The 23,163-nt window shown below is 40.7% G+C and overlaps 1 protein-coding gene across 8 annotated transcripts in view; it reads left to right on the plus strand.

The window, feature by feature from the left end:
- The window catches only part of utrn (utrophin), a 178,830-nt gene that overhangs the window by 1,781 nt on the left and 153,886 nt on the right, over nt 1-23,163 (plus strand). For 4 of the 8 annotated variants that reach the window (XM_061052004.1, XM_061052009.1, XM_061052008.1 and 1 more), the window contains exons 1-5: nt 9,269-9,422; nt 18,869-18,930; nt 19,478-19,570; nt 20,932-21,009; nt 22,456-22,548. In XM_061052004.1, coding sequence (XP_060907987.1) covers nt 9,341-9,422; nt 18,869-18,930; nt 19,478-19,570; nt 20,932-21,009; nt 22,456-22,548 — 408 coding nt within the window. In that variant the 5' untranslated portion in view covers nt 9,269-9,340. Of the gene's footprint in view, nt 1-288; nt 432-9,267; nt 9,423-11,350; nt 11,394-18,868; nt 18,931-19,477; nt 19,571-20,931; nt 21,010-22,455; nt 22,549-23,163 lie in introns of those variants that run through there. The other 4 variants (XM_061052006.1, XM_061052007.1, XM_061052012.1 and 1 more) reach the window with 4 other exon arrangements.

Genomic DNA, 23,163 nt, shown 5'->3' on the forward strand with positions numbered 1-23,163 from the left:
TCCTCAGCACTGTTCAGTGGACATGTTGCCAAAGTCCCAAGCAGCTGTTAGTAGTTTAACAACCTTCGGTGTTTCCTCATGAAGTGCTACGTCTTCCTGCACACTAGGTGACCTTGTTTGAATGTTTATGTGAACGTAGCGAGACCTCATGTGACACTTTGACTGTCTTGGCGTCCTTTTTGAGGTGATTTCCGGTACTTTAAGTCACATTAAAGATGAAAGAAGCTTAAGTTAAGTCTAAATATTTGCCATTTTAGTAAGCCACAGTGCAATTAAATGTGATTTTTTTTTTTTTTTTTACTTACAGGTCTGTTGGTGAGTTGCACAGCTGACAAAAGGATTTAATTCATTGGGTACAATGGCTTCAAAAGGTGACACTGCCGAGGGAGGAGCGAATGACGAGTTCAACGACATCATCAAGTGGCGATCTGGTATGTTTCTTACCATTTAGAGTTTGTCTTGTGGCTACATTTTGTGCGGTGCCAGTTTCTTATCACTGCAGAGAGAGCGTTTTGTTGTTCTCGCATCCGAGCGTTTACTGAAAGGAAACTCTTGACAGAGCCAGAAATCCTGTTGTGCATGCTTAACCTGCAGTTCCCGTGGAGGCAGGAGAAGAGGGTACATTAGAAAAAGCAAAGACACAAAAGAGAACAGGAGATGGTTGCTTGTAACGCGTTTGTGAAGAGAAAGAGAAAGTCACAGAGAAGGTGACCAATGGCAGGAGTGGTGAGGCAAGACAAGAATGCAGGGATGGGTTAAGAGAGCCGCACCCTGTGATCCCTTTCTCTGTGGATCATTCCATAGGTTAATCTTTTGTAGACGCCACCCTCAGAGAGTGAGAGAGAGAGAGACAGAGAGAGAGACGCAAACACGTTGTTGCTCAGGCAGGAGGAGTGCTCTAGTTGAGCTACGAGTAAACACTCAGGATCAGCACAATGTATGGAATCTGGCTTCTTGTGTTGTATTAGCATAATTACCTGCTTTTGAAAAGGATTAAGTTAACCTTAAGTGACAATGATCATGTGCTGTGTTTGCATATTTGTTTGAATTTAAGAGATTGATGAAGCCATAAAAAGACAAATCAATCAAAGCCTCTTAAGTTTTGCAGCAGTTTAAGGCCAATACCACAAAGCACATGTGTTTTTTTACGTCATTTTCTTGACCTACAGTACTCTGTTGTGATGCTCTCAAAAATAAATTCAACACTATGCATTAAGGAATATATAAATTCAGAGTATGGTAAATGATTATAAAAGGATTCTTATTGTAAATTGTTGGGAGAAATACTTCAAGCGTCATACACATCGGTAATGATTTCAACTTGCAAGTCTTGCTACTGCTATGAATAAAAACCAGTGGCAGAAGGAAATAAAGAAGAATGCAAGCAAACATGTGCTTTCATGTTCATAAATTACATGTCGAACATACTCCAATAGATCAGTAAATCAAAAAAACATGCAGTATTAACCATTCGGTGTACTGTAACTGTAAAAGTCATTGCAGGATTTATCCAAAGGCAGACAGTTCTTGGCATAAGACTTCTTTGTTTTAGTGATTAGTATTGTTGCAACACAGAAATCTGCTTTACAACAGAAATGACTCTGATGTGCGGTATTGTGTATTTGTAGCCCTATTCAGACTGCCGTTTCAAACCGGCAAGTGATCCCCACTCTGTACCGTCTTTAGAGGTAGTAACGGCGGCGTTACAGAGGCGAGACAGGATTAGCAGAGCCAGCAGGGGAGGGCAGCGCTGTGTGTGTGCGTACGTGACTGACAACTGTTTCTATGTGGAGCTCTTGCTGTGCCGTGCTTCCTGAACGCCCAAACGCAATGTGAATACAGATACTGGGACGCCAATATTACGCCATGGCGTAATCATTATGAATGTACAAAGACGTGATGATGGCTGAGATTAGTAACAGCACTTTTGCGAAGAAAAGCAGTCTTAGTGAGTTCCCCATATATAATAACATATACCATCATCCCACATGGTACCATATTCTTTATAGTCCCTCAATGGCAACTAAATATATAATGGCTGCTGCTGGCATCATAGAAAAAATATGTTTTCAGGTAAATGATCACGTAACATTAGCTAACAGCAGCGTACAGTGCTAGTGGGGAGTGTAGCATTAGTCAAAAGTAGCAAAACATGAGCATTTGTTGTATTTCCATTAAATATTATCACATAGTTTTCCATAAACATTAAGTTTACATTATATAAAATTCATTTCATGATGGGCTTCTTTGATTCTTATCGGCAGAAACAGGCTATCATGATGGGCTTCAACTGCGCTGCTGCTAGCGTAACGTGAGCTTGTTCTGCTGTTTTTAGCTTGTTTTACGTGGAGATTTCCTTCAGTGTACTGAGCCAACGGTAGCAAATAATCACATGCATACTGTACATTGGTATCTGTATGAAGCTGTGAGGAGTCACTACATCACACTTTTATCGGAGGAATTCTCTGTATCAATCAAAGCCTCAATTCTAGGCAGTGCTTTTGAGGAAAAATTATACAACAATCAAAATGTTCCAGGTTTTTTTTTTTTTTTTTTGGGGGGGGGGAGGGGGGTTCACATCCTTGTCCATCCCCTTGCTGTATCACTACCTTTACTCTTTATTTCTACTTCATACATAAAAAAAGCAACAATCAGTAAAGTGTATAGATCTGTCCATCCTTTCCGTGTGCCAGCTTCCAGCAGCCGCCCAGCCTCGCAATGCTGGCCGCCTCTTTGCCAGGAATTCCTCTGTGCCGATGGAGTTTGTAATTTACAACGCTGGCGTTCAGACCACAATGCTTTTCTTACAAAGATTCCGGTTTCCACAGCAACCCCTAAAAGTTATGTTTTCTTTTATGGCAGAGAGGGGAAAATTTAGCACGTAGCTTAGCTGCACACTAGAACAACACCGCGTGTGTCTAACCTGGAGACTGTTTCTTTCAGACTGTGCTTCCTTATCTTCACTTATCGACGGATTTTTGTGGAATGTGTCTTGTCGAGCACTAGTAAAGTGCTTTTACTTTACAGTCCAGAGAATACCTGAACCCTGGGTCAAATAAGGGGAAACATCTGCACACTTCTAGATGGGAATATTCTATTTTTCACCAGGACACGTTTGCTCCAACCTCACCCACAAACCGCTCACAAACCGCTCCTGTCAAATTCTTCTTTCTGTCATCACAGTCATTATGGCTTTGAAAATCAAAGCATCTTAACGTGCTACCTGAGCTCTTTTGTAAACGATGCAGACCGATTATTAACCCTCATCCTGTGACAGCTTAACAGACCTGTCTGCTGCGGTGTCTGGTGTCAGCAGAAAATTAGGCAGGGAGTTATCTGGTGAGATAATAAGAGTTTTGTAGTCTACATGGGGCTCAAACATAGACTTTGAGAGGTGATTGACAAGCAGGTGACTCTCTCTCTCTCTCTCTCTCTCTCTCTCTCTGAGTGTGTGTGTGTGTTTTTATTTTTGGGCGGGGGGCAGGTGGACAGATGTTTACACAGCTGGGAGGAGAAACATTAGCACACTTGTTCATATGGTCATGCAGGCAGCCATAGGGGCGTGTTTGAATGCTAGGAGAATTTATACAATAGAGTGGATCATCAAAACAACACACACACACACACACACAAATCTCCAACATCTTCTGTCATTGTTACAAAGTAGGTTGTCCTGATTGTCAGCATATTCCATTAGCTTTAACTTTTTCATTTTGCAAACAGCATTCACACAGTGTGTGTGTGTGTGTGTGTGTGTGTGTGTGTGCCCGTGTATGGTGTCCCATAATGGAGATTACCCAGCCAGACAGCCTGTCCAGTTCACAGACATGTGCACACTCATGTCTCTTCAGGGGGTTGAGGCGGGGGGCGGTTGGTCATGTTTTCCAGTGTGTTAGGTTGTTATGCAGTTTAGCAGTGGACCAGAGAGAGTTTGAGCATGTCCAGCACGGCATAGTGGAAAGAGGGCAGCAGGGCAGAACTGTTTAACGCCAGCTAAAAGAATGACCTACATTGACAAGTTCAAACATTATAACATACAGTATGTCAAATATGGCTTACCCTCTTAATCAAATGATCTCGAGTCCATGCTGGAAGATCAGCTTGGTAGGAATGAGCTTTTCAGTATTTTTCTGTTAATGGAACTGAAAACACAATGTTGAAACTTATGATGTAAGAAAACATCGATCCACTTCTTGAGTTTGCAATGTTACATTTTGTGATGCTGTATTGATTCTCAAATTCTCATTCTTTGTCACGGAGTCAGGGAAAAGTAATTTCTTTGAGTTGTACAAAAGTAGAGCTATGGTTTTGGATGTGGGATTGGAGAAAACCCTTTTTTTTTTTTTTTTTTACTCTTTTTATACTAGATTTGATGTTTTTAGTGGTTTATCTTTTACAATGAAAGCTGTCATGACCCTTGTCATTGTATAAAGTCAAAATAGCAAATATTCTTGCTTAAGATATCAGATGTCTTTATTCCTACCCCTGGTATCGTATCGTATCACACCCTCAGTTAAAACTATTAGTCATCGGGAGCGACAATTTAGGAGGCTATAGCCCTCCAAGTGGGCCACCTAGCGTCAATTTTCTGTTTTAAAACTTTCTAAAATCTTCATTTGGGCTAAATGAGAATTTTGAGTTTTGGCTTAAATGCAGAATGTTTGATGGGCATTTTCACTATAATTGACTGAAAGGTTAACCAGTAAATCTAACATTGAATCGTGGAGACAGTTTGTAGTGAAAGTTAAAATTGATCTAATGGGCTTAACTCAGTTGAGAACCAGATGTTCGTCTGGTTTGTTCAAAACGAACTCAAACAGATGTTACGGAGAGCTTACAAGCACCTTTTTTTTTTTTTTTTTTTTGGGACAAAGTTCTGCTTGGTTTACCCTTTAACCCCCTGAAGCTTCATTTACCTCTCTTTCTAGTGCACGTCCCCTCCCCCCAGCCCATTCCAGAGTGCAGACTAATGTGAAAGGTCAAATATCATCCACAGGGTCACAGGCTGTTGTTAAACAACCGTTACACAATAATGGATGCTCACCTGACCCCTTTTCCCTCTCTGTTTATTTGTCACCTGAGAGCCCCTCTGTCATAAAGCTCTAGTTACCTGACCTGCTCTAGTTCTTCTCCATCTTTCTCACCTTTTTTCTGTTATAATTTTCTCCTCCTTGCACAATGATTTTCCCTATCATTTTATTCATTGTGTATCTTTGAATTTATTACTGAGGTTTAACAACAGCTGTCCCGAACATCACAGAATAGATTTTTGACTTGAGGGAATTCTGCTTTGAAGATGCGTCCCTTTGTTGATTATGTACCTGTTCAGCCACAAAAGAGGACAATCTGCGTACACATTATCTGTGGGTGTGACAGGCAGTTATAGTGACATGAATTGTTGTGTCTAATAAGGGAACAGGAATGCGATTGTCACCAAATGCAGGGTGTGGAGCGTCACAAGGGTGTGGAAAGAAGTTTTCTCTTGAGATTTGTCACCATACTGGCTCTGCTACACTTGGTGCATCTGTTTGGAAATGTTTACTCATGTGAAAAAAGATGGGATAACTCGTTCAAAACTACTATTAAAAAGTGATATTTGCACCAAAATGTGACAGCACACAAGCGTTTTCCAACTGTCACTGGTATGCAGGGTTATGCAAATACATAATAATGGGTGTGCATGGGCATGTGTGGGAAGCATGGAACTAGAAATCAAACAAAGAAGCTTTCACTGTGGCCGCCCCTTCAATCTGAGATGTCATGACCTGAATCTGTGTCTTTTTTCTTTGCCCCTGGTGTTACAGCTTCACTTCTATGGTCAGTGAGAGTCCTGCTCATGTGTTTATTTTGATTTTTGAACAAAGTCTCCACAGGGAACGCAGCTGGATGTGTCTTCACAGCAATATATTTAGAAAGGAGTGGACACTCGTGTTAGCTTCTCGTAGCTGCCCGGGAAGTGGGAGGAAGCTTCAAGCTCTCCAAAAATTCTGCCTGGAAATTTGGGAACGGGAGCCCTGGCCAAAACATCCCCCTTGGGTGCGGTTGTCTGTGGGACTTTTTTTGCCTCTTTGGTCTTATGTGAATGCGCGCAAATGCCGCACCCAGTCCAGATGACATTTAAACTCTTAGAGAAGGCTGGAAATGGCAGAAAATGATCAGTCTTGACGGTTTCTGTGGTCATTGAACACATACAACTGGTCTCCTCTTTCTGTCTGTGGATCTCCCGCTCCCAGAGCTAGCCCTTTACCAGTTTAAATCCCCTCTTTCTTCCTTCTTCTCCCTGCTCATTAGGCCAAAAAAGCCATGTTGCTCAATCTACCTTCTGACCTCTCGCATGACAGGATTTACTAAAACAAAAAAAACAAGCTGAGGCAGTTGGAGAGTGAAGGTTAACCCTCCAAAGCTACAGTGGTGTTTCACCACAGAGTAAATGACTTGAAGAGATTGAAGTCCTTCTGGGAAATGTCCCTTTAACACCTATTTTAAAATGCCCATTTCGACAGGAGAAATAAACCCAAAAGCTCATCTCTATATTGTGCACACTGTACGTGGGTGAATTATTTTCATGACTCATCCATTTTTATTATATTAAGGGTTATATTAAGAGTTCTGCGTAATTAGGGTTGTCGCTGTTCTGACTGACAGGCGAGCTGTTTGCAAGGAGCTAAATAACCGCCTCAGCTCCACCTCTTTGCATGTTGATTGGCTGACCAAGAGTTAGCCTGAGACAGCATTTTTTTTAGGCCATTTTTGCCTTTAATGGATAAAGAAACTGAAGAGACGCAGGATAGGAAACATTGGGAGAAGAGGGTGAGGGGTGACACGCAGCGAAGTGGCAAAGTCGAAGTCACACTCACGGTCACTGCGAAAGATATAGTGACTGACTCCCGTTGCTGTGCTTAAAAACAGAAACCAATGTGTGACGTCACTGAGACTATGTCCATCTTTTATACAGTCTATATGGTGATGAACCAAGGGCTTTGTAGCTAGATGTGATGCCCCTACAAAGACATTTTTAGGAGTTAGAAATTAGTGTCTACTTTTTCCATGGGTGGAGGAAGCCTGCGGCATTGTGGGAGATTTATATTTTCCATCTTTCTCTCTGAGATGATGATCAGACCACTGACTCATGCACTCTGCATGTGTGTATGAGAGAAACACAACTGTGATTGGGCTACGAAGTATTTTTAAAGGAATAAATAAATAAAAATATCACTTTATTAATGTTGGCTTTCAACACATCCTGCATTAAAGGTCCTTATTAGCTGCTGTGTTTAGATAATAATCATTAAAACATAATCCTCGAAGACGAGATACCCTGTATAAACAGAGGAACTACCAAATTTATAGAAACCAAACAAAACAGAAGTTTGTGTAAAGGTTGTGACTCATTCTGTTTCCTGATTGGTAGGGATCTCACACTAACATCAGAGTTGACAATCAGAATTAGGACACACCAAAAAAGGTAGTTGTACTATTTCAAATCTCTGCAGGGTATCGCACATCAAAGAGCGACAGTACAGCCAAAGTTTTCCTTTGGGGGGAAAAGATTGTCTCTTAGTGGAGGATGGGTATACGACCAGAAGGCGTGGGTGTGTGACTCACCTTGACTGAATATTATTTAATTATTAGGAGACTTAAGGATGCAAACATTGTCGTTTTTCAGTTTAGATCTTGGATAATTTGCTGAACAGCAAATTGCCATTTTGTTATAATATAGAAATATTTTGCATTTGAACGTTTTTCCAATGATTGGTGTCCTGTAAAAGCCTTTTGTACGCTGGGCATATCATTTATGAATGACACATCACAAATCAAATCATGCACCTCAGCCTAATTCATTTCATTTTGATGAAGCTGTGTGACATTCCTTTTTTTAAAATTAATCCATCAGTAAAAATGACCTATAAACAAACCAACAGAATTACATGAGTTTAAAAGCCCCCTGCAAGAGTCTGTGCACAGAGTGGTTGGTTTCGCACGCCCCATGTACAGAGGCTGTGGTCCTCGAGGAGGGCAACCAGGATTCGCAACTAGTGGCTCCTTTCCCTCATGTAATTCCCCACTCTCTCTCTCTCTCGCCCCAATTTCCAACTCTATCCACTGTCCTGTCTCTCCAATAAAGGCACAAAAATAAATCTTGAAAAACAAAAAGCCCCCTGCAACTCAGAATGAGATGATGGATTCAGGAACTGTTTGATGCAAAGGCATGGAAATAAAACATTTATTCATTTCTTTCAAGCATCAGTCAGATGTTTATTCCAGTGTATCTCCACATGTAGTCTTTTATTCAAGACGCTTGGTGATGGATGCTCTCGGATGCAGACCAAATGACCGAGGGGGTAGGGGGGACGCCTGTCTCTGAGGTCATAACTGATTCAGTCCAGCGGAAAGTCCCTTTTTTGGTCTCTGATTCCTTAAGTCACTGCCAAGGCCGGCCTGACCTAACCCCAGACCAGCTGCTGCTACTCTCTGTGGAGCGTTGAGGATTTAATTCAGTCTGACTCTGGAAGTTGCTCATGAGGGGGGTACCGGGCAGTTTTCCCTCTTCGACTTCCTCTCTGTGGTGAAAGAGGAAAAGAGAAAACAAAAGACAGGACAATTAACTTTCTCTCTCTGTGTTTCCCTCTTTCCTCCTCCCACTCTACTCTCTCGCTCGCTGTGGGAATAGAGTTGTTTATTCAGTTGCCCCTCATTGACTTAATATGTCAATGAGCAAATGGACTCACGCCTCTGCTCCCCAGCTCACAGACCTGCGGTAAATGTCAGGAGCAATGTCTCAGTTTTGCATTTATTCCGCACCATTTCTTAAATATTTAAAGGTTTCACTTTCATGTAAACATTAGCAAAGCAAGTGGCGGTTGTAGCCCAGAGTATCAGCGGGATGTTTTAGTGTTTAGGTCACTTTGGATCAGGATTGTAACCTGTGTTGTCACTTCCTGCAACATGAGCCGGCCGTCCCCGTCACTACTTTGTGTTTTTCAGCGGGAATCAGCTGTCAGTTACAAACAAACACAAACACAAATATCTACGTCACCTGTCACTTTCTCTTCTTTTTTAATTGAGTTACAGGCAGTCCCTGTTCTTGTCACTCACTTTTCTCACCATCCTTTTGAGTGTGTGCGCGTGATGTCACATCTCACGACCAAGCCCCACCAGCACCCCCGAATAAACAGACTCGATAAACGCTCTCACACCTCCACTTCCTCTTTCTCTTAAGTCTCTCGCTCTTCCTCCACTGCTACCATCACTACCAGCTTGTCTTCCTCTTCCGGATTTGTTTTTGTTTCTTTCTGCCTCTTTTTCCTCTGTTCTGTCTGCACAAAGATTGCTTGCCGTCATGAATTTGAGTAAGTGGAAGTCTTGGAGGAAGAGAAGCTTTTTCAGGAGGAAAGGAAAGCCTGAACATTTTCTCTATCTAGGTAAGTGGGCGAGCAAATCTGGAGTTCTAGTGTCAAATATGGGGAGATTTATCCTCAAGTTATAAACAACATTAAATATAGACTTAAGCGGTTTATTGACTAAACCTAAAGAGTGAGAAACCACAACTAGTTTAAGGCGTCTGTTTGGTAGACCACAAGAACTCAAAATACCAGCAGCTGAAATCCAGATTTTCATTTTATGCATCACATCCTTTCTCTTCGTGACTTTATTTTCTATGTTGTTGCTTTGATACAAGAAGCAGCTGTATTGTGGGGGTTGTTAGCATCTCAATGCACAGCTAGCGTAGATATTGAGTGGTATATTTAGCATCTCTGTGTGGCTCACAAAAACAGCTGTACAGTCAAGAATGTGGCGGTACAAAACGTGTTATGGTACGGTAAGTATTACCGTTGAATATGTTGTGATGTTCTTGTGTCCTTGATGGTTCTGCCTGTTTTATAGGCCTGTGTTATTTGTGTTTATGCTGTAGTCCTATGTGCTTCCTGTCTCACAGTATGTTGTTACATTTGAGTGGAAGAGTCAAACGCTGCGATCTAAACTGGTTGAATCAAAACACAAACTGGACCTCTGCATGTTGGATATTTATTTTAAAAAATTTGACTTGTTTTGAGACTCAATGAAGCTTCACTAAACTTAATACTGCTCTACTAAGGTGTATCACATTTTGGTACTCCCCTGCTAATACATTTCTGCTGCCTCCACCTTGTCAGACATCAAAATCTCTACTTTTTTGAGGATCAACACTTGCCTTGTCTTTAATTGAAATATACAGACAAAAAAAAAACTGCTTTTACTTGGATTTAATATAACTATTAGAAACACAACTATTGGGGGCTTTTTTAAAAGTTTATTTTTGGGCCTCTAATGCCTTTATTTTAGAGACAGGGGAGTGGATATAGAATCAGAAACTGTGGAGAGAGAGAGAGAGTGGGGAAGGATACGCAGGAAAGGAGCCACTGGTCAGATTCGAGACCCGGGCCGCCCACTTTGAGGACCCTGGCCTCCGTACATGGAGCAGACTCTCTAACCACTAGGCTACTGGCTGTTTATTTAATGCAAAATGCTGTGTGAAAGTAAAATAATGTTGTATGTTTTGGTAATAACACATTATTTTCTAGCTTTTCTTGCCAAAGTTCAGGCCTTTTGATAATTCCTTAATGCTACACACACACCTGACAGAACGTCTCAGTAAGCCGAGAGTCAAGAGCAAAACTTTCCGCATTGTTGAGCTCATCTCTCATACTTTGACAGCATATAGAATCACTGATGTTATCTTTTCTCCTGTTTATGAGATTCCCAACAAGTCTTTCTGTAAGTGTAGTGTTTATATATACATATGTGGGAGTGCAACTGATGATGGTTTGCGTCCCAAACTTTGGGATGTGTAGATTTCCAGTAAATGAAGATCACAAAGTTAAAGCCTCCTCTGTTGTGTCTGTGTTTGTGCGCTGATCTTTTGCCTGATAGGCTCCGCTTTGTCTCTTTTTTTTTTTTCTCCCCATCTTCTCACGGCACATGCATTCAGTCGCCCTGTTGCACGCAGCGCTGGTGCCCAACAGTGTTTCTTCTGTGTTTATCTGCGTTCACCCTCTATCCTGCGATGCATTCTGGCTCCCCACCCTCGGCTTGCCCTGTCCTGTTCTGCTCTGCCGCCAATCTGTTTCCCTCTCATTGACAGCGTCCCATTTTTCCCTCCCCTCTCTCTCTCTCTCTCTCTCTCTCGCTTTCTGCTGCAGCATTCTTCTGATCTCTTCCTCCCTTGCTGGTCAAGGAGCGACAGAGGAACAGAAGAAGAAGAGAGAGGAGGCAGGAATGTCTCACTCTGTCTTGTGCTGCTGAAACTCTTGGACTGTCTTTTTTTTTGGGTTGCCTTTTTTTTTTGCTTCTTTTGGTTGAGTGTTTTGGAGGCTTACAGTTAAAGATGGCAGAGTATGGGCTCAAACTCAGAGGTAGGAACTTCTGACAGGTGTGTGACACATGACAAGGTCACAGATTTTAAAGTTAGTTCGGATGTTTAAATAAAGAATATTTGGGATTTCTTGCGATAGAAATGGGTTTTGAAACTGTTGGATAAGATAGGGGGCAGGTAAAGTTTCAAAGTAGATTTCATTGTATCCTTATCATTATGTATAACTTTTCTTGCTCTTTGGTACACTTCAGTCTGAGACACATTGTCCTAGTGGGTCGATAAAGTGCATGGCATGGCATATCGTTTTGCATCGTATGATATTGTATTTCATATCATATAATAATGTAAAGTATCATATTTCATTGTATCATATTGTATTGTGCAGGTTTTTAACAAAGTATTGAGACTAATTATGTTTTTTAAATATGGACTGAGATTATCTTTAGATATTAACAGTTAGTTTAGAACCCATTTTTTCGACAGCATATTGCCAAATATGATTTTGTTTAGTAGTTGTATTATTTCCTGCTCATATTGCAATCTGCCGCAGAGATTTACAGTTCGCATGTTGTATCTCTGACTTGGCTTATTGCTCACAGTTCATCAGCTCGCTCCGAATTCACTAAATTCCAGCACCTGCCCCCCTCCCCCCCCCCCCCCCGCCATTCCCGTTCACTCCTAATTACACCGACGCATGCGCCTACGTGCAGCACAGAGGTGTTTTTCATGCTGCTAAGTGGGGATATGGGTTAATCTTTCTGGACGTTCCAAGTGTTTTCATTACAAATTCCCACATCTCGCCAAGGGACGAGTGTCAACAAGGCTGCGGCGGCTAGGACAAGCTTCGACAAGTGACCAGTGCAGGGAGGAGGGTGGAATGCAGGGGGGAAATTAAAGGCATTCTGTGCATTCCTAACAACCTATAGAGGCAAAACATAATCAAACGGCATACAGTGTTGAGTTCGATGTACTCTATTATGTGTGCGAATAGGAGAACCTTTATCTGAGGGCTTTTTGTCAAGTCATATCTGGCTTAAACGCCTAACATGTTGATTGTTTGTTTGCTTTGAGTTTGTGTGTACTGTGCAAGGGTTTTTGTTGTGTGGTGCTAAGAGACAAGACAGCCAACAAACCCAGGCCTGTTAAATGCTGCTATCATGGTGAAGTTCACTCTGGGAAAGTTTTTTATTTTGCTCTGTTTGAAAGTTGTTTGAGTTTCCTCAACAATGACACAAGTAACATAGGTAGATTACATTTTATGTCACCGAAAAAATGCTGCTCTGACCAAAAAAAGTTAGAGCAGCAACTTTGCATCAATAAGTTGGAACAACTTAAAGTAATTGCCAACTTTTTTGGTAATCAATTTTATTGTCCAGTCACTTTTTCAAGCAGAAATGTCAACTATTTTCCAATTTCAGCATCTTAAATGAAAGAATTTGCTGCTTCTATTTGGCTCATTCATAAAAATAAAGGGTTTGCTGGAGGAATTTGATGACATGACTTTGCGCCCCAGGAAAATCTGTTCATTTTTTTTTAACACTGCAGCCCTAGCTTTGGTGCAGTGAAAGCCTGCAAACACACATTCCAGTTAGTTTTCTGTGAATCACACAGGCACTTCATCTGATACTGGAAGTGATTGATGGTTAACTGAGGGTCATGCAGTAGCCAAATATTCATTTTGAAGCTTTACCCATGTTTTAGCGAACTCAGCACGATGTAATTGGTGCTCACCGGTGCGGCAAAACTTTGTAAATATCTCTTATTTGCCTAAGCCCCCAGGCTCTCATGTTTACTGTGAGAGATGCTGCCATGGAAACCCTGATGAGTTGTGTGATTTTCACCTCAGTGCCTAATTCCCCCCCCCCCCCCCCTCCCCGGCACTGTGTGGTCACAGGTTCTCTCCACCTGTGAGAGGGAGGAGGGGGATGTATATTTTATATGTCTGCTCTGTGTTCCCAGCTGGCTGCTCTGAGGAACATGTGTGTTAGACTGTTTTTCTTCCCCCTCTTATGTCAAATTTTGAGGTTTATTTGCGGTTCAATTTTCCTGTCAGTGTGGGCCAGTCTTCTTGCGTAATGTTGGTCAACACTGGGTCAAGGCACTTAAGCAGCCGGGCAATTTTAAAGATCCCAGTCACTTCATAGAAAAAATCTAAATCATAGAAACGACAATCTAAATCTTAAATACCCTTTGTAATGTTTTTATTTTGTTGAATTTGTCGTCTTATCTGTTTGTTGCGTTCTTTTTTTGAAGCTTTACTGTTGATCATAAAACTACATCTAGGCTGTGAATGTAAAAGAGAAAATGTGTCTTTTCATATGAATTTCAGAAGTTCAAACCTGCATAAGTGGTTTATACTTTGACGTGAACGTGCATGTGTGTGCATAACAATACCTTGCAAACATTTGTGTGTGCGCTCAGTGAGCCTTGAGACGACAGCCCTGGGATTACACTTCCTGATGTAATCACTACTTCCTGTTTGGCTTTTGAGGAAGGGAAACATTAATTTCTCAGCACATTTACTGTCCATGACTTCACTGTCTGTGCTCATGTGTGTGTCAGTGACATCCCTCAGCTTACACTAATCTGTGTGAGTGTGCGCGGCTCAGTTTTGTGATACAATGACGGGGACATGATATGATGACCGCAAGCAAATGTGTGTGACTCTGTTGCTTCACAGTAGTGGTGCAGTATGTTCATTTCTACGCACAGGGCTGATAAGATATCTTAATTGTATGACCCATAAATATTTCAAGAAAAGCCAGTCTAGACTTTTGGCAGTTGTCTTTAATAGGACGAGTCATATAAGGAGAGTCACTAATTAAGGGATTTCCTTATTTACAGCCTTTTTGGTTTGATTCATTGATAATAAGAGACCTTAATTTGTTAATTAGTTCTGGTACATCCAGCAAGAGTGCTTGTTTTTGCTACTGACCTGCGCAGATTGTTATTTTGAATGTTTGACAAAGATATGGAAAGGATCCTTAAAGAGATTTACTCTGTCAACAATGCAGCAGGCAGTATGTCCTCCATATACGTTTTGATTGCAGTGTGGAATGATTTGTTTTTGTTTTGACCAGAGAAGGTAGGCGGTTTTAAATCACCCCCACACAGCTGTTTCTGACGCCGCTTGGTTTGCCAGGCAAACGGCAAACCAACAGGTGTTGTAATGATGGAAGCGGGCAGGCGAACGGGTTCAGATATAACTGATTCTACCCGACTTAAAAAACCTCGGCATTTTACTAATAACCTTCACGACCAGAAACGTGGTAAAACTAAGATAAATATTGGAGATGCTTTTGAAAAAAATGGAGCGAGGTTAGAACGCACAAAGCTTTCAAAATCGAAGCAGAGCTGGCTAAACACTGAAGCTTCCGTCTCCGTCACATGGCAACCAGCTTGTACGTCGACTCTAGGGAGGATCTTATTCTTCAACTAAGGAACCCACCATTTCATTTAAAAAATGTTGTTTTTGGTTCTTTTTCATTTGGTTTGAATGTAGAGAAGTCAAATATGAAATGTAGACAGACTTCAATTAGCAGAGTAGTGGCTCAAAAGGAGTAGAACACATGGTTAAGAGAGTTGTGGTTTAGGAAAACATTCCTGTGTCTTGCTTTTTTTTTTTTTTTTGCTCGTACCTGACATAAGAAGTCTCTCAGTTTCGAGCTTCTTGCAGCAAATAAGATTCCTGCCCTCATTTGTGTGTTTGCATACAAGTCATCTGGAAAGTATTTCAAATAAATGGCCTTATTGCACCTTTAGCCACAGGTATTTGACACTTAATATACATTGTATACCTCAGTCTGGACCTGGTAATCCCTCAACTTAAAACTTCAACACTCGTGAAGGTTTTCAAGGGCCACAGAGTCAGCTGATACTGGACTCCTCAAGCACACGTACCACTTTTCAATCGTATAAATTCAAAAGCACAGCTGACTCGACAGGTTGTTTACAACTAACTTAAAGTGTGTGTGTGTGTACATGTTTTCTCATATAAACATCAGCGTTTAAGTGCTCTGTATTACAACCATTAGTGAAGTGCTTGTGAGGTCGGATGTAAACTGAAGAAAACAACAGAAGTGACATGTGTGTTGATGTTATATACACAGTACACACTCTCTGTGTTGCATTTTTTGTTTCTTGCTCACACACACACACACACACACACACACACACACACACACCGTCTTGAACACAAACACACTCGTGCCGCAGCTTTGATCTGTGCAGCAGTAAGACATTCCTGTGCTGTGGTGAGTCGGAGCAGCAGACTGATTTAGGGGGAGCAGTGTGTATGAATCGAGTGTATTGTCCTATGAAGGCAGTAAGGTGGACTACTCAGGAGACCTGAGCCTATAGGTACCCTTTCCTCGGGGGGGAGATCTCTCTCTCTCCTGTCTTTTCTTGTTATTTTTTCTCTTAGTCATTCTCTGTGATTGATCTCCGTCAGTTATTGGGGCCTCTTTTGCGACTCCTACCTTGTTAATCATGCTGTCTTTCCATTTTTTCTTCTTCAACAAAGCCCCCCCGTCTCTTTCTCCTGTATCCCTTCCTCTTCATTCATCACCTCCTCCAGCCATCTCCTCTTTGTCTCCTTCACCTCCTCAGAAAGAATCCTTCATGGCCTTTTGTTGCCAATTTGAGATTTATGGGTCAACATACTCTCAGGAGGGCCTTTACTTATTTATTTATTCTTTTACAGTGTCACGGCTCAGTAATACTTTAAAGTCAAAGGCACAGAGACGAGGACGCAGTGCAAGTGTACACCAGTCCTTGGCTTTTGTCTCCTCCTCAAAATCTCACCCTTCCAGTTGTGTTTTGTCCACAGAATATAACCCCCCCATAATCATTGTCTCAGCACCTGTTATCTTCTCCTCTGGTTTCTGACATTTCTGGAGTGTTTAGATAGCCTGGAATTTATGTTTGCCATTTTAGAAAGAAATATGAAAAAGTAGATATTCAGTCCTCACACTTTGCTATGCATTTCTATGGATTTATGCATATTATACTGTTGCACTGGATGATAGGAGTTCAGGAGAGGAATGTAGCAAAATTGGCTGTATCAAGACTTTTGATGCTTTTCAAATTCAGTCAGAATGCATGTAGAAACCTTTATTTTGGGCTTTTTTTTTCTACATTTATGAACAATGCTAGTCCCTTAATTGACCTTTAATTACATAAATTTGACAACAAATAGACAAGAGACAGCACAAAACAGACCATACCAGACAGAACAATCTTTACAGCCAAGTCAAGTGATTTTTATAGTACAAAGTTAGACATTTCACTTCAAGGGCTTTAAAATCTGTACAGCACAAACACACCTTTTTCTGTGATCATTTTTGTGACGTCTCTACCAATTATGAGGAGTTGTATTAGTGTTCAAAGAAAGGAGAAATAGCAGGAAGAAAAAATACACGAAGATATTCAGCAAGTGACTCTCTCTGTACTCAGTCATTTTAGTTTGATAAATCTCCCGAAGTCTCCTAAAAATCTCTCTTTTACTACCGTTTATCTCCTCCTCTCACCTCATCACCTCTCTCACCCCGACCTCCCCCCAGTACATTCTTGTTTTTATGCCGCTTCTTACATACGCACACACACACACTCCGAACACCTGAAAACAAAAGAGGCCGACTTCTGCTGGGGCTGGTGATCATAACCTTTGACATTTTGTTCAGTTCATGGTGCTTTACACATCGGCCTGTTAAATGACAGTGGCAGTTTAACGCTCATACACAGAAAAACACGCTTGCTTCTCCTCCACCTTAAGATGACAGTTTGAGACCTCAGTCCCAGTAAACACATTTATATGTAACAACGACAGATTATCTGTCCGACCTGTTGAGACATTCTTTCTTCTTTTTTTCGTTCATTTAGAATTAATGATCAAATAAGTGTTGTTATTATAGCTGTCAGCGTTGACACATTAATCACGATGTGATTTAAAGTCTGTAATGAATGCATTCTTTTTTTTATCGCATTGATTGCATGCTATTTTGTCCCTTTAGGTGCACCGTAGCTGAAGCAGGGTGAACTGATGTTTGAACGCAGCAGGAAGGTTTTAGTAAAACTCACTGCTAGAAAACGAGCAGGTGGTGATGTTTATAGCACATGGCCAGTGTGCGACTAGTGCGACTAGTGCAATTGTCATGAACAACATTAATACTCTTATCTACTCACCAGTAGAGTCCAATCAATGTGGGACTTTTAAAACAGATCGGTAATCATACATTCACTAATATGGCACTCAAAATACAGAATTACTAAGCGTGTCTGAATATAGACCTTTTCTATGTGGATTTTGTTACGATATGATTTTGCAAAGGTCCTCAGGAAGCTGATTTATTTGTAAACCAAAAACTGTAATGAAGATTATTCAACATTATTTTATAGATAGTTAATATATCAGCTACAATGCTCTGCTCCTAAGAGTTCTGTAAACCATTGAGTCTGAGTGTGTATGGGGGACAAACTATGACTGCAACTAAATGTTTGCATGTCAGCACATATGCAACCTGATGTGTTGTGTCGCATATTGCCAATAATCTCAGCACAGTGAGATCAGTATCTGGTATAACAGCTCTGAGTCGTGCCTTCCCATGACTCCAAAATTCTTTGAATTACGATTTCACTAATTTCTTCAATTGCTTCTGTATTTTACAACATGAATGATTAAATAACGTTTGTTATCACTGATGTACTGATGTACTGGACCTCTGCAGCGGCCTCCTTTTAATGAAGGTGTTACCAACACAGTTTGTGCCATCAGATCTTTGTAATGATTAGTAAAATATTAATTCTTAAAGGTCTTCTGTGCAGCTTCTCTGAGAAGTCTCAAGCAGGAAATAAAGAACACATGTATGTACAGTAACAACAACTGAAATCTGGAATGAAATTATAAAAAAAAAAATCTGTTTCTGAAGTGAGGTCCAAGTCTTTGTAAGAGCCACTCTGATCCATTACAGGAGTCGGCCATCGTCCAGCCACATCAAAGCAGCTGACCCTCTGCCTGACGCACAATGAAGCCTTTTTAGAGAGTCAGGATGGAGGGAGTAAAGAAGGAGCTGGGAGGGAGTCAAGGGGGAGAGAATGTGAAATATTCCTCTAATTGTGTTCAGAGACCAGGGGGACATACTTTGTGGGAAAACGTGTTTTTGCAGGAAAAACTTGTGTGTTACTTGTGTTTGTGACACGGCACACCTGTGGATGTTTTGTACACATTATTCAAATCCATCTCATTGGGTTCCAGCAATTTCCTGATGTTTCAGCCCCACTGATGTTGATGCTTTTAAGCTTTGATGCCTCCAGTTATAATTACCATTTACCAGCATGTCGTGTCAGAATGGATGTGGTCAGTTTGTACCTGAAATAAACCGGCGCAAAATGGACCTGGAGCGTTGATAATGTTCTATGTTATCATCAGGCAGGCTTAGCCACAGCTTATGTCCACTTTTATGTCTTAATAAACCTGTTCACCTTTCCAATAACTCTTCTTGTTTTTTTTTTCCACAGACGAACATGACACAGTGCAGCAGAAAACATTCACCAAATGGATAAATGCACAATTCTCCAAGGTAATGTAAATGATTATTGACCAGTGAGTGTGAATATGTGTGAATGGAATTAGGGAGTAAGAACGGTAACTTTGCACCCTCTGCTTTTAATGTCTGCATGCATGAATGTGACAAAAAGCACAAAAAGTAGGTCATTTCTTTGTTTTTTAAGAACCAGAATTTTGCAAGGGAACTCCTGCACACTTTCTGAATTGTACTGACGCACAGGCATCATTGTTGTTTATAACCTGGATTTAAGCTACTCTTCATGAAAATAAAAAAAAACATACAGGCATCCAAATGAGATGATTTCTTTAAAGACTTCAGTCCATTTTCACATGTTGATTTCCTCTCAGTGAAAATAAAACAATTCTGAATCTTTGAATGTAGTCTTTTCATAGTTATTGTCTAAAATCCTGTGGTGGATATACTTAAGTGTGTCCATTTGCTGTATTGTGTATCGATTTGATGCATGTGATGTTCATATCTGAATATGAACATCACAGCTCATAATTTGGCTTGTACAAAAGCTGTAGACAAACACCATTGTGCTGTTTTCTCCAATCAGACGGGAAAGACGCCAATCAAAGACATGTTCTCTGACCTGAAGGACGGGAGGAAGCTGCTGGACCTGCTGGAGGGGCTTACTGGCTCTGTTTTGGTGAGTTTGTGTTTTCTACAAACTGAAGACACTTTTTAATAGTCTATAACCAACAAATTATCAAGAAATAAGTAATCTAGCCCCCAGGTTGTTTTTTTCTTAGTCTTCACTACCATTTCTACCTTTTAATAGGATTTTTTTTTATTTATTAGTACATGTCTGCCAAAGTTTGACCTCTTAGAAATGAAACTGCCTCATCATAATATCCCAAAACAAATTTCCTTTGTGACAGCATTTTAATCGAGCAATGACTTCAAGCAAGGGTGGGAACACCGTGAAAGTGTTTTCTCCCTGTTTTATTGGAAAGGCATGTCATTACACTACAGGCTTTCAGTGTTTTTCTAGCTCAAACGTGACTTCAGCAGCCGCACAAGCCAGTACAAGCACACGTGTTACCTCATTTAAACTCCAACTTTAAATCTAACGTAAACACTCGAGCAACACGAGGGGTCTCAGCTCATGTACTCTGGATCCTGTGATAGAAACAGCTCAATGAGTAACAGCTGTTTCAAACACACTATATCTCAAATGTTGTCAATTGAGCTTTTGCTTATTTCTTCATCTTGGTGTTTTTTCTTCATGTATTTCACTTCTACGAGAAATTCCAGTTCTTCCTTCTAAAATGATTTGGATTAGCATGAAATGAGGCTCTGAAATTCATCCTGTTTATAACGTTTTGTCTAAGAATTGATCAAGAAATTGAGAAAACATTTGAATGATAAGCTGGATTGATATACATTTGCGTCACCATACTTGTATGTTTGTCTCTGGTGACCAGCAGCGTGCACACCTTTTTTTTTGTATTCCTTTTTTATCAGTCTCACTTTGCTGTCACCTTTCAGCAGCATATCTTCTTTACAGCACCTGCAGCCATACTTAGTGCCAAGTGCCAAACATGCATGCACAAACATGCACACAAGCACACACACACACACACACACTCTCTCTCTCTCTCTGATACCAGAATAATTCTATAATTGGGTGCTAATGAGTGGCTGAGGTATGTGAAGACTTAAAAGGGATTTGCAGTTGGCAGCTCTTCATGCCTCCATTCTTTCCATAAGTAGTCTTGTGGACACAGCTGATAGGCTAATGGCTGTGCTGAATGTATGGAGGAAAACACTCCGCTGAGTGATGGCATAGCTTCCTGCTGTAGCAGTGCCTGTCACTGTACATTTTAGTCTCTACTTTGGCACTAGTATGAACAACCGTTATAAAAATATCATGACTCAATTCTAATTCTCTAAATTCGGAACTACTTCCTGTATCTCTGATGATTTTACGAGCTTCCAATCACTGAAGCCTTCTGATTGGCTCGTGAAGCTGCTGTCACTGACACCTTTTTGTTTCCTCTTCCTCAGACCAAAGAAAGAGGCTCCACCAGAGTACATTCCCTCAACAACGTCAACAAAGTACTTCAAGTCCTGCATCAAAATAATGTAAGTTCCAGCTGTTTTTAATGCTTTCATAACATCGGCTGGTGTTTGGTGGATGTTTTTTTTAGGGAATCTGTGCATTCATCCAGGTACCTTTTTTAGGTTAAGTTAAGTTAGAGTCATTTGAAGCACCGGACAGGCACAGCCAGAAACAAGGAACCATCATGGACAGCACAGTTAGCTGCTGATTTATTGAAGTAGAAATCCACATACTGTTTAACTTTGATACTTTTCAAACTCTCTGACACTACTACTAGACACATTTGCATTTTCAACTGAGGTGGCCTGGGAAATAAGGCCTTAGAAGTTTGTGAAAAAAGACTTCAAAAAATGCCTGATGTTTCTAATTAAAGTTTGGAAACCACATATTTCAGTGAAATGTGCTCGTCTTTGACGTCGGCGTTAAAATGCAAAAAGGAAGTTAGCTTCTTGGCTTCAACTTGGCCTGGGGAACACCTGTGCCACTTTGACTTAAAACCAGGGTTGTCCCCGACTAAGGATTTACATAGTCAAACCTAATTGGTCAGATTTTGCCCATCGATGACTGATTGTTGAATGTCTTATTTTTAGCTCAGTGATCCATATTCTCATTTACAACGTAAGAGACAACTACGTAAGTAAGCAATTTGTCCTCTAGACTTGGAATCAAGAATGATTCTATTATAGGACTTGATCCTTCTTTTTTTCTCAATCATTAAGTCTGCATTATGGTGACCTTACAACAATATTACACTTGACCATTTAAATACAGAAGATGCAGATTCAACCATGCATTTGTCAGACCACCGAGAAAGAACAAAAATTGTATCATAATCATAAAATGCTGTATATTTGAGAGAGAGAGAGAGAGAGAGAGAGATGTTCAGGACGGAGCTAATTAGGACTAAAAATGGGTCAGAGGTCAAGTCTGTGGCAGGCAGCGAGGTTACTTTTCTGTTTAAACCAACACTTGACCTCATGTTCCACTCTCTGGCTTGATCCTCTTCAAAATATTTATATGTAATCAGCCGACCTCTCCTAATATGATACTTGTCTAACAAGGCTGCAGACGCACTTACAGGTAGCAATGGAAGGTGTTATTACGGGGGTGCAATCAACTGTGTGGGGGAAGTATTCAGCTGTAACAGACAGTGTGGAAACTCATTAAGATAAGAAGCAGAATGTGAGTCCCCCGCTTAAAGTAACACCAATGTTAATCTCTGCTTAGAATCGAAAGATTGATGGTGCCAAGTGTTGTAACATAAATGATTACAGACTGGATTCTGAAAGGTTATTATGGTTTACAATTTTTAATGCAGAGATTTTGTGTTGTGTTTAACTTGGTTGACTTTGTGTATTTGCTCAAACTGGAAACATTTCTACTGTTATAAAAACAAACCATTGTACCACTGCTCCTATTGTTTTTATTATTAAATGATTTAATGTTTCATGATTTATCGTATCTTTCAGGTGGATCTGGTTAACATAGGAGGGACAGATATTGTGGATGGGAACCACAAGCTGACTTTAGGTCTCATCTGGAGCATTATCCTTCACTGGCAGGTGAGCACACATGTACACACATACAGCATATGCTGCAACTCCCCCCCCCCCCCCCCCCCCCCCCCCCCCCACACACACACACACACACACACACACACACACACACTCATTACTGTTTGTTTGCTGACTGACTGACTGTGGACTCACAACACACTGATGATCCAGAGGGACCAAAAGAGCAGATGACGGAAAATCAGTATTGGTGTGCACATGTGCATCCATGCATGTAAACATGTTTATCATACAAGGCTTTGTGTAAGGCTGACCTGCTGAAATATGAAGCGCACATGTTTTGAAAGTTGTTAATCAGGGAGATTTATGAAAAAAATGCTGAGTGCTGCCTCTGATTTTTTTTATAACGTCCTCAGTATTTTTGGTACCTTAACCCATTTAGACCAGATACGATGTTTGCGCGTATATACCTTTAAGATCAGATAAGACTGTGCTTCTACCTTTGAGACCGTAGCAATGTCTGTGCGTTTTGTTGTTATTTTCATGATGATTTTAATGTTTTAATGGAATTAAAGGCCACGATTTACAGTTACAGCCGAGGGTTTAAGCTTTCAAATGTCTTTTATTTTATGTCTCTATCTATTACAGAGGCTGAGAAATACA

The sequence above is a fragment of the Labrus mixtus genome, chromosome 12 (genome assembly GCF_963584025.1).
Source record: "Labrus mixtus chromosome 12, fLabMix1.1, whole genome shotgun sequence".
Taxonomy (NCBI): domain Eukaryota; kingdom Metazoa; phylum Chordata; class Actinopteri; order Labriformes; family Labridae; genus Labrus; species Labrus mixtus.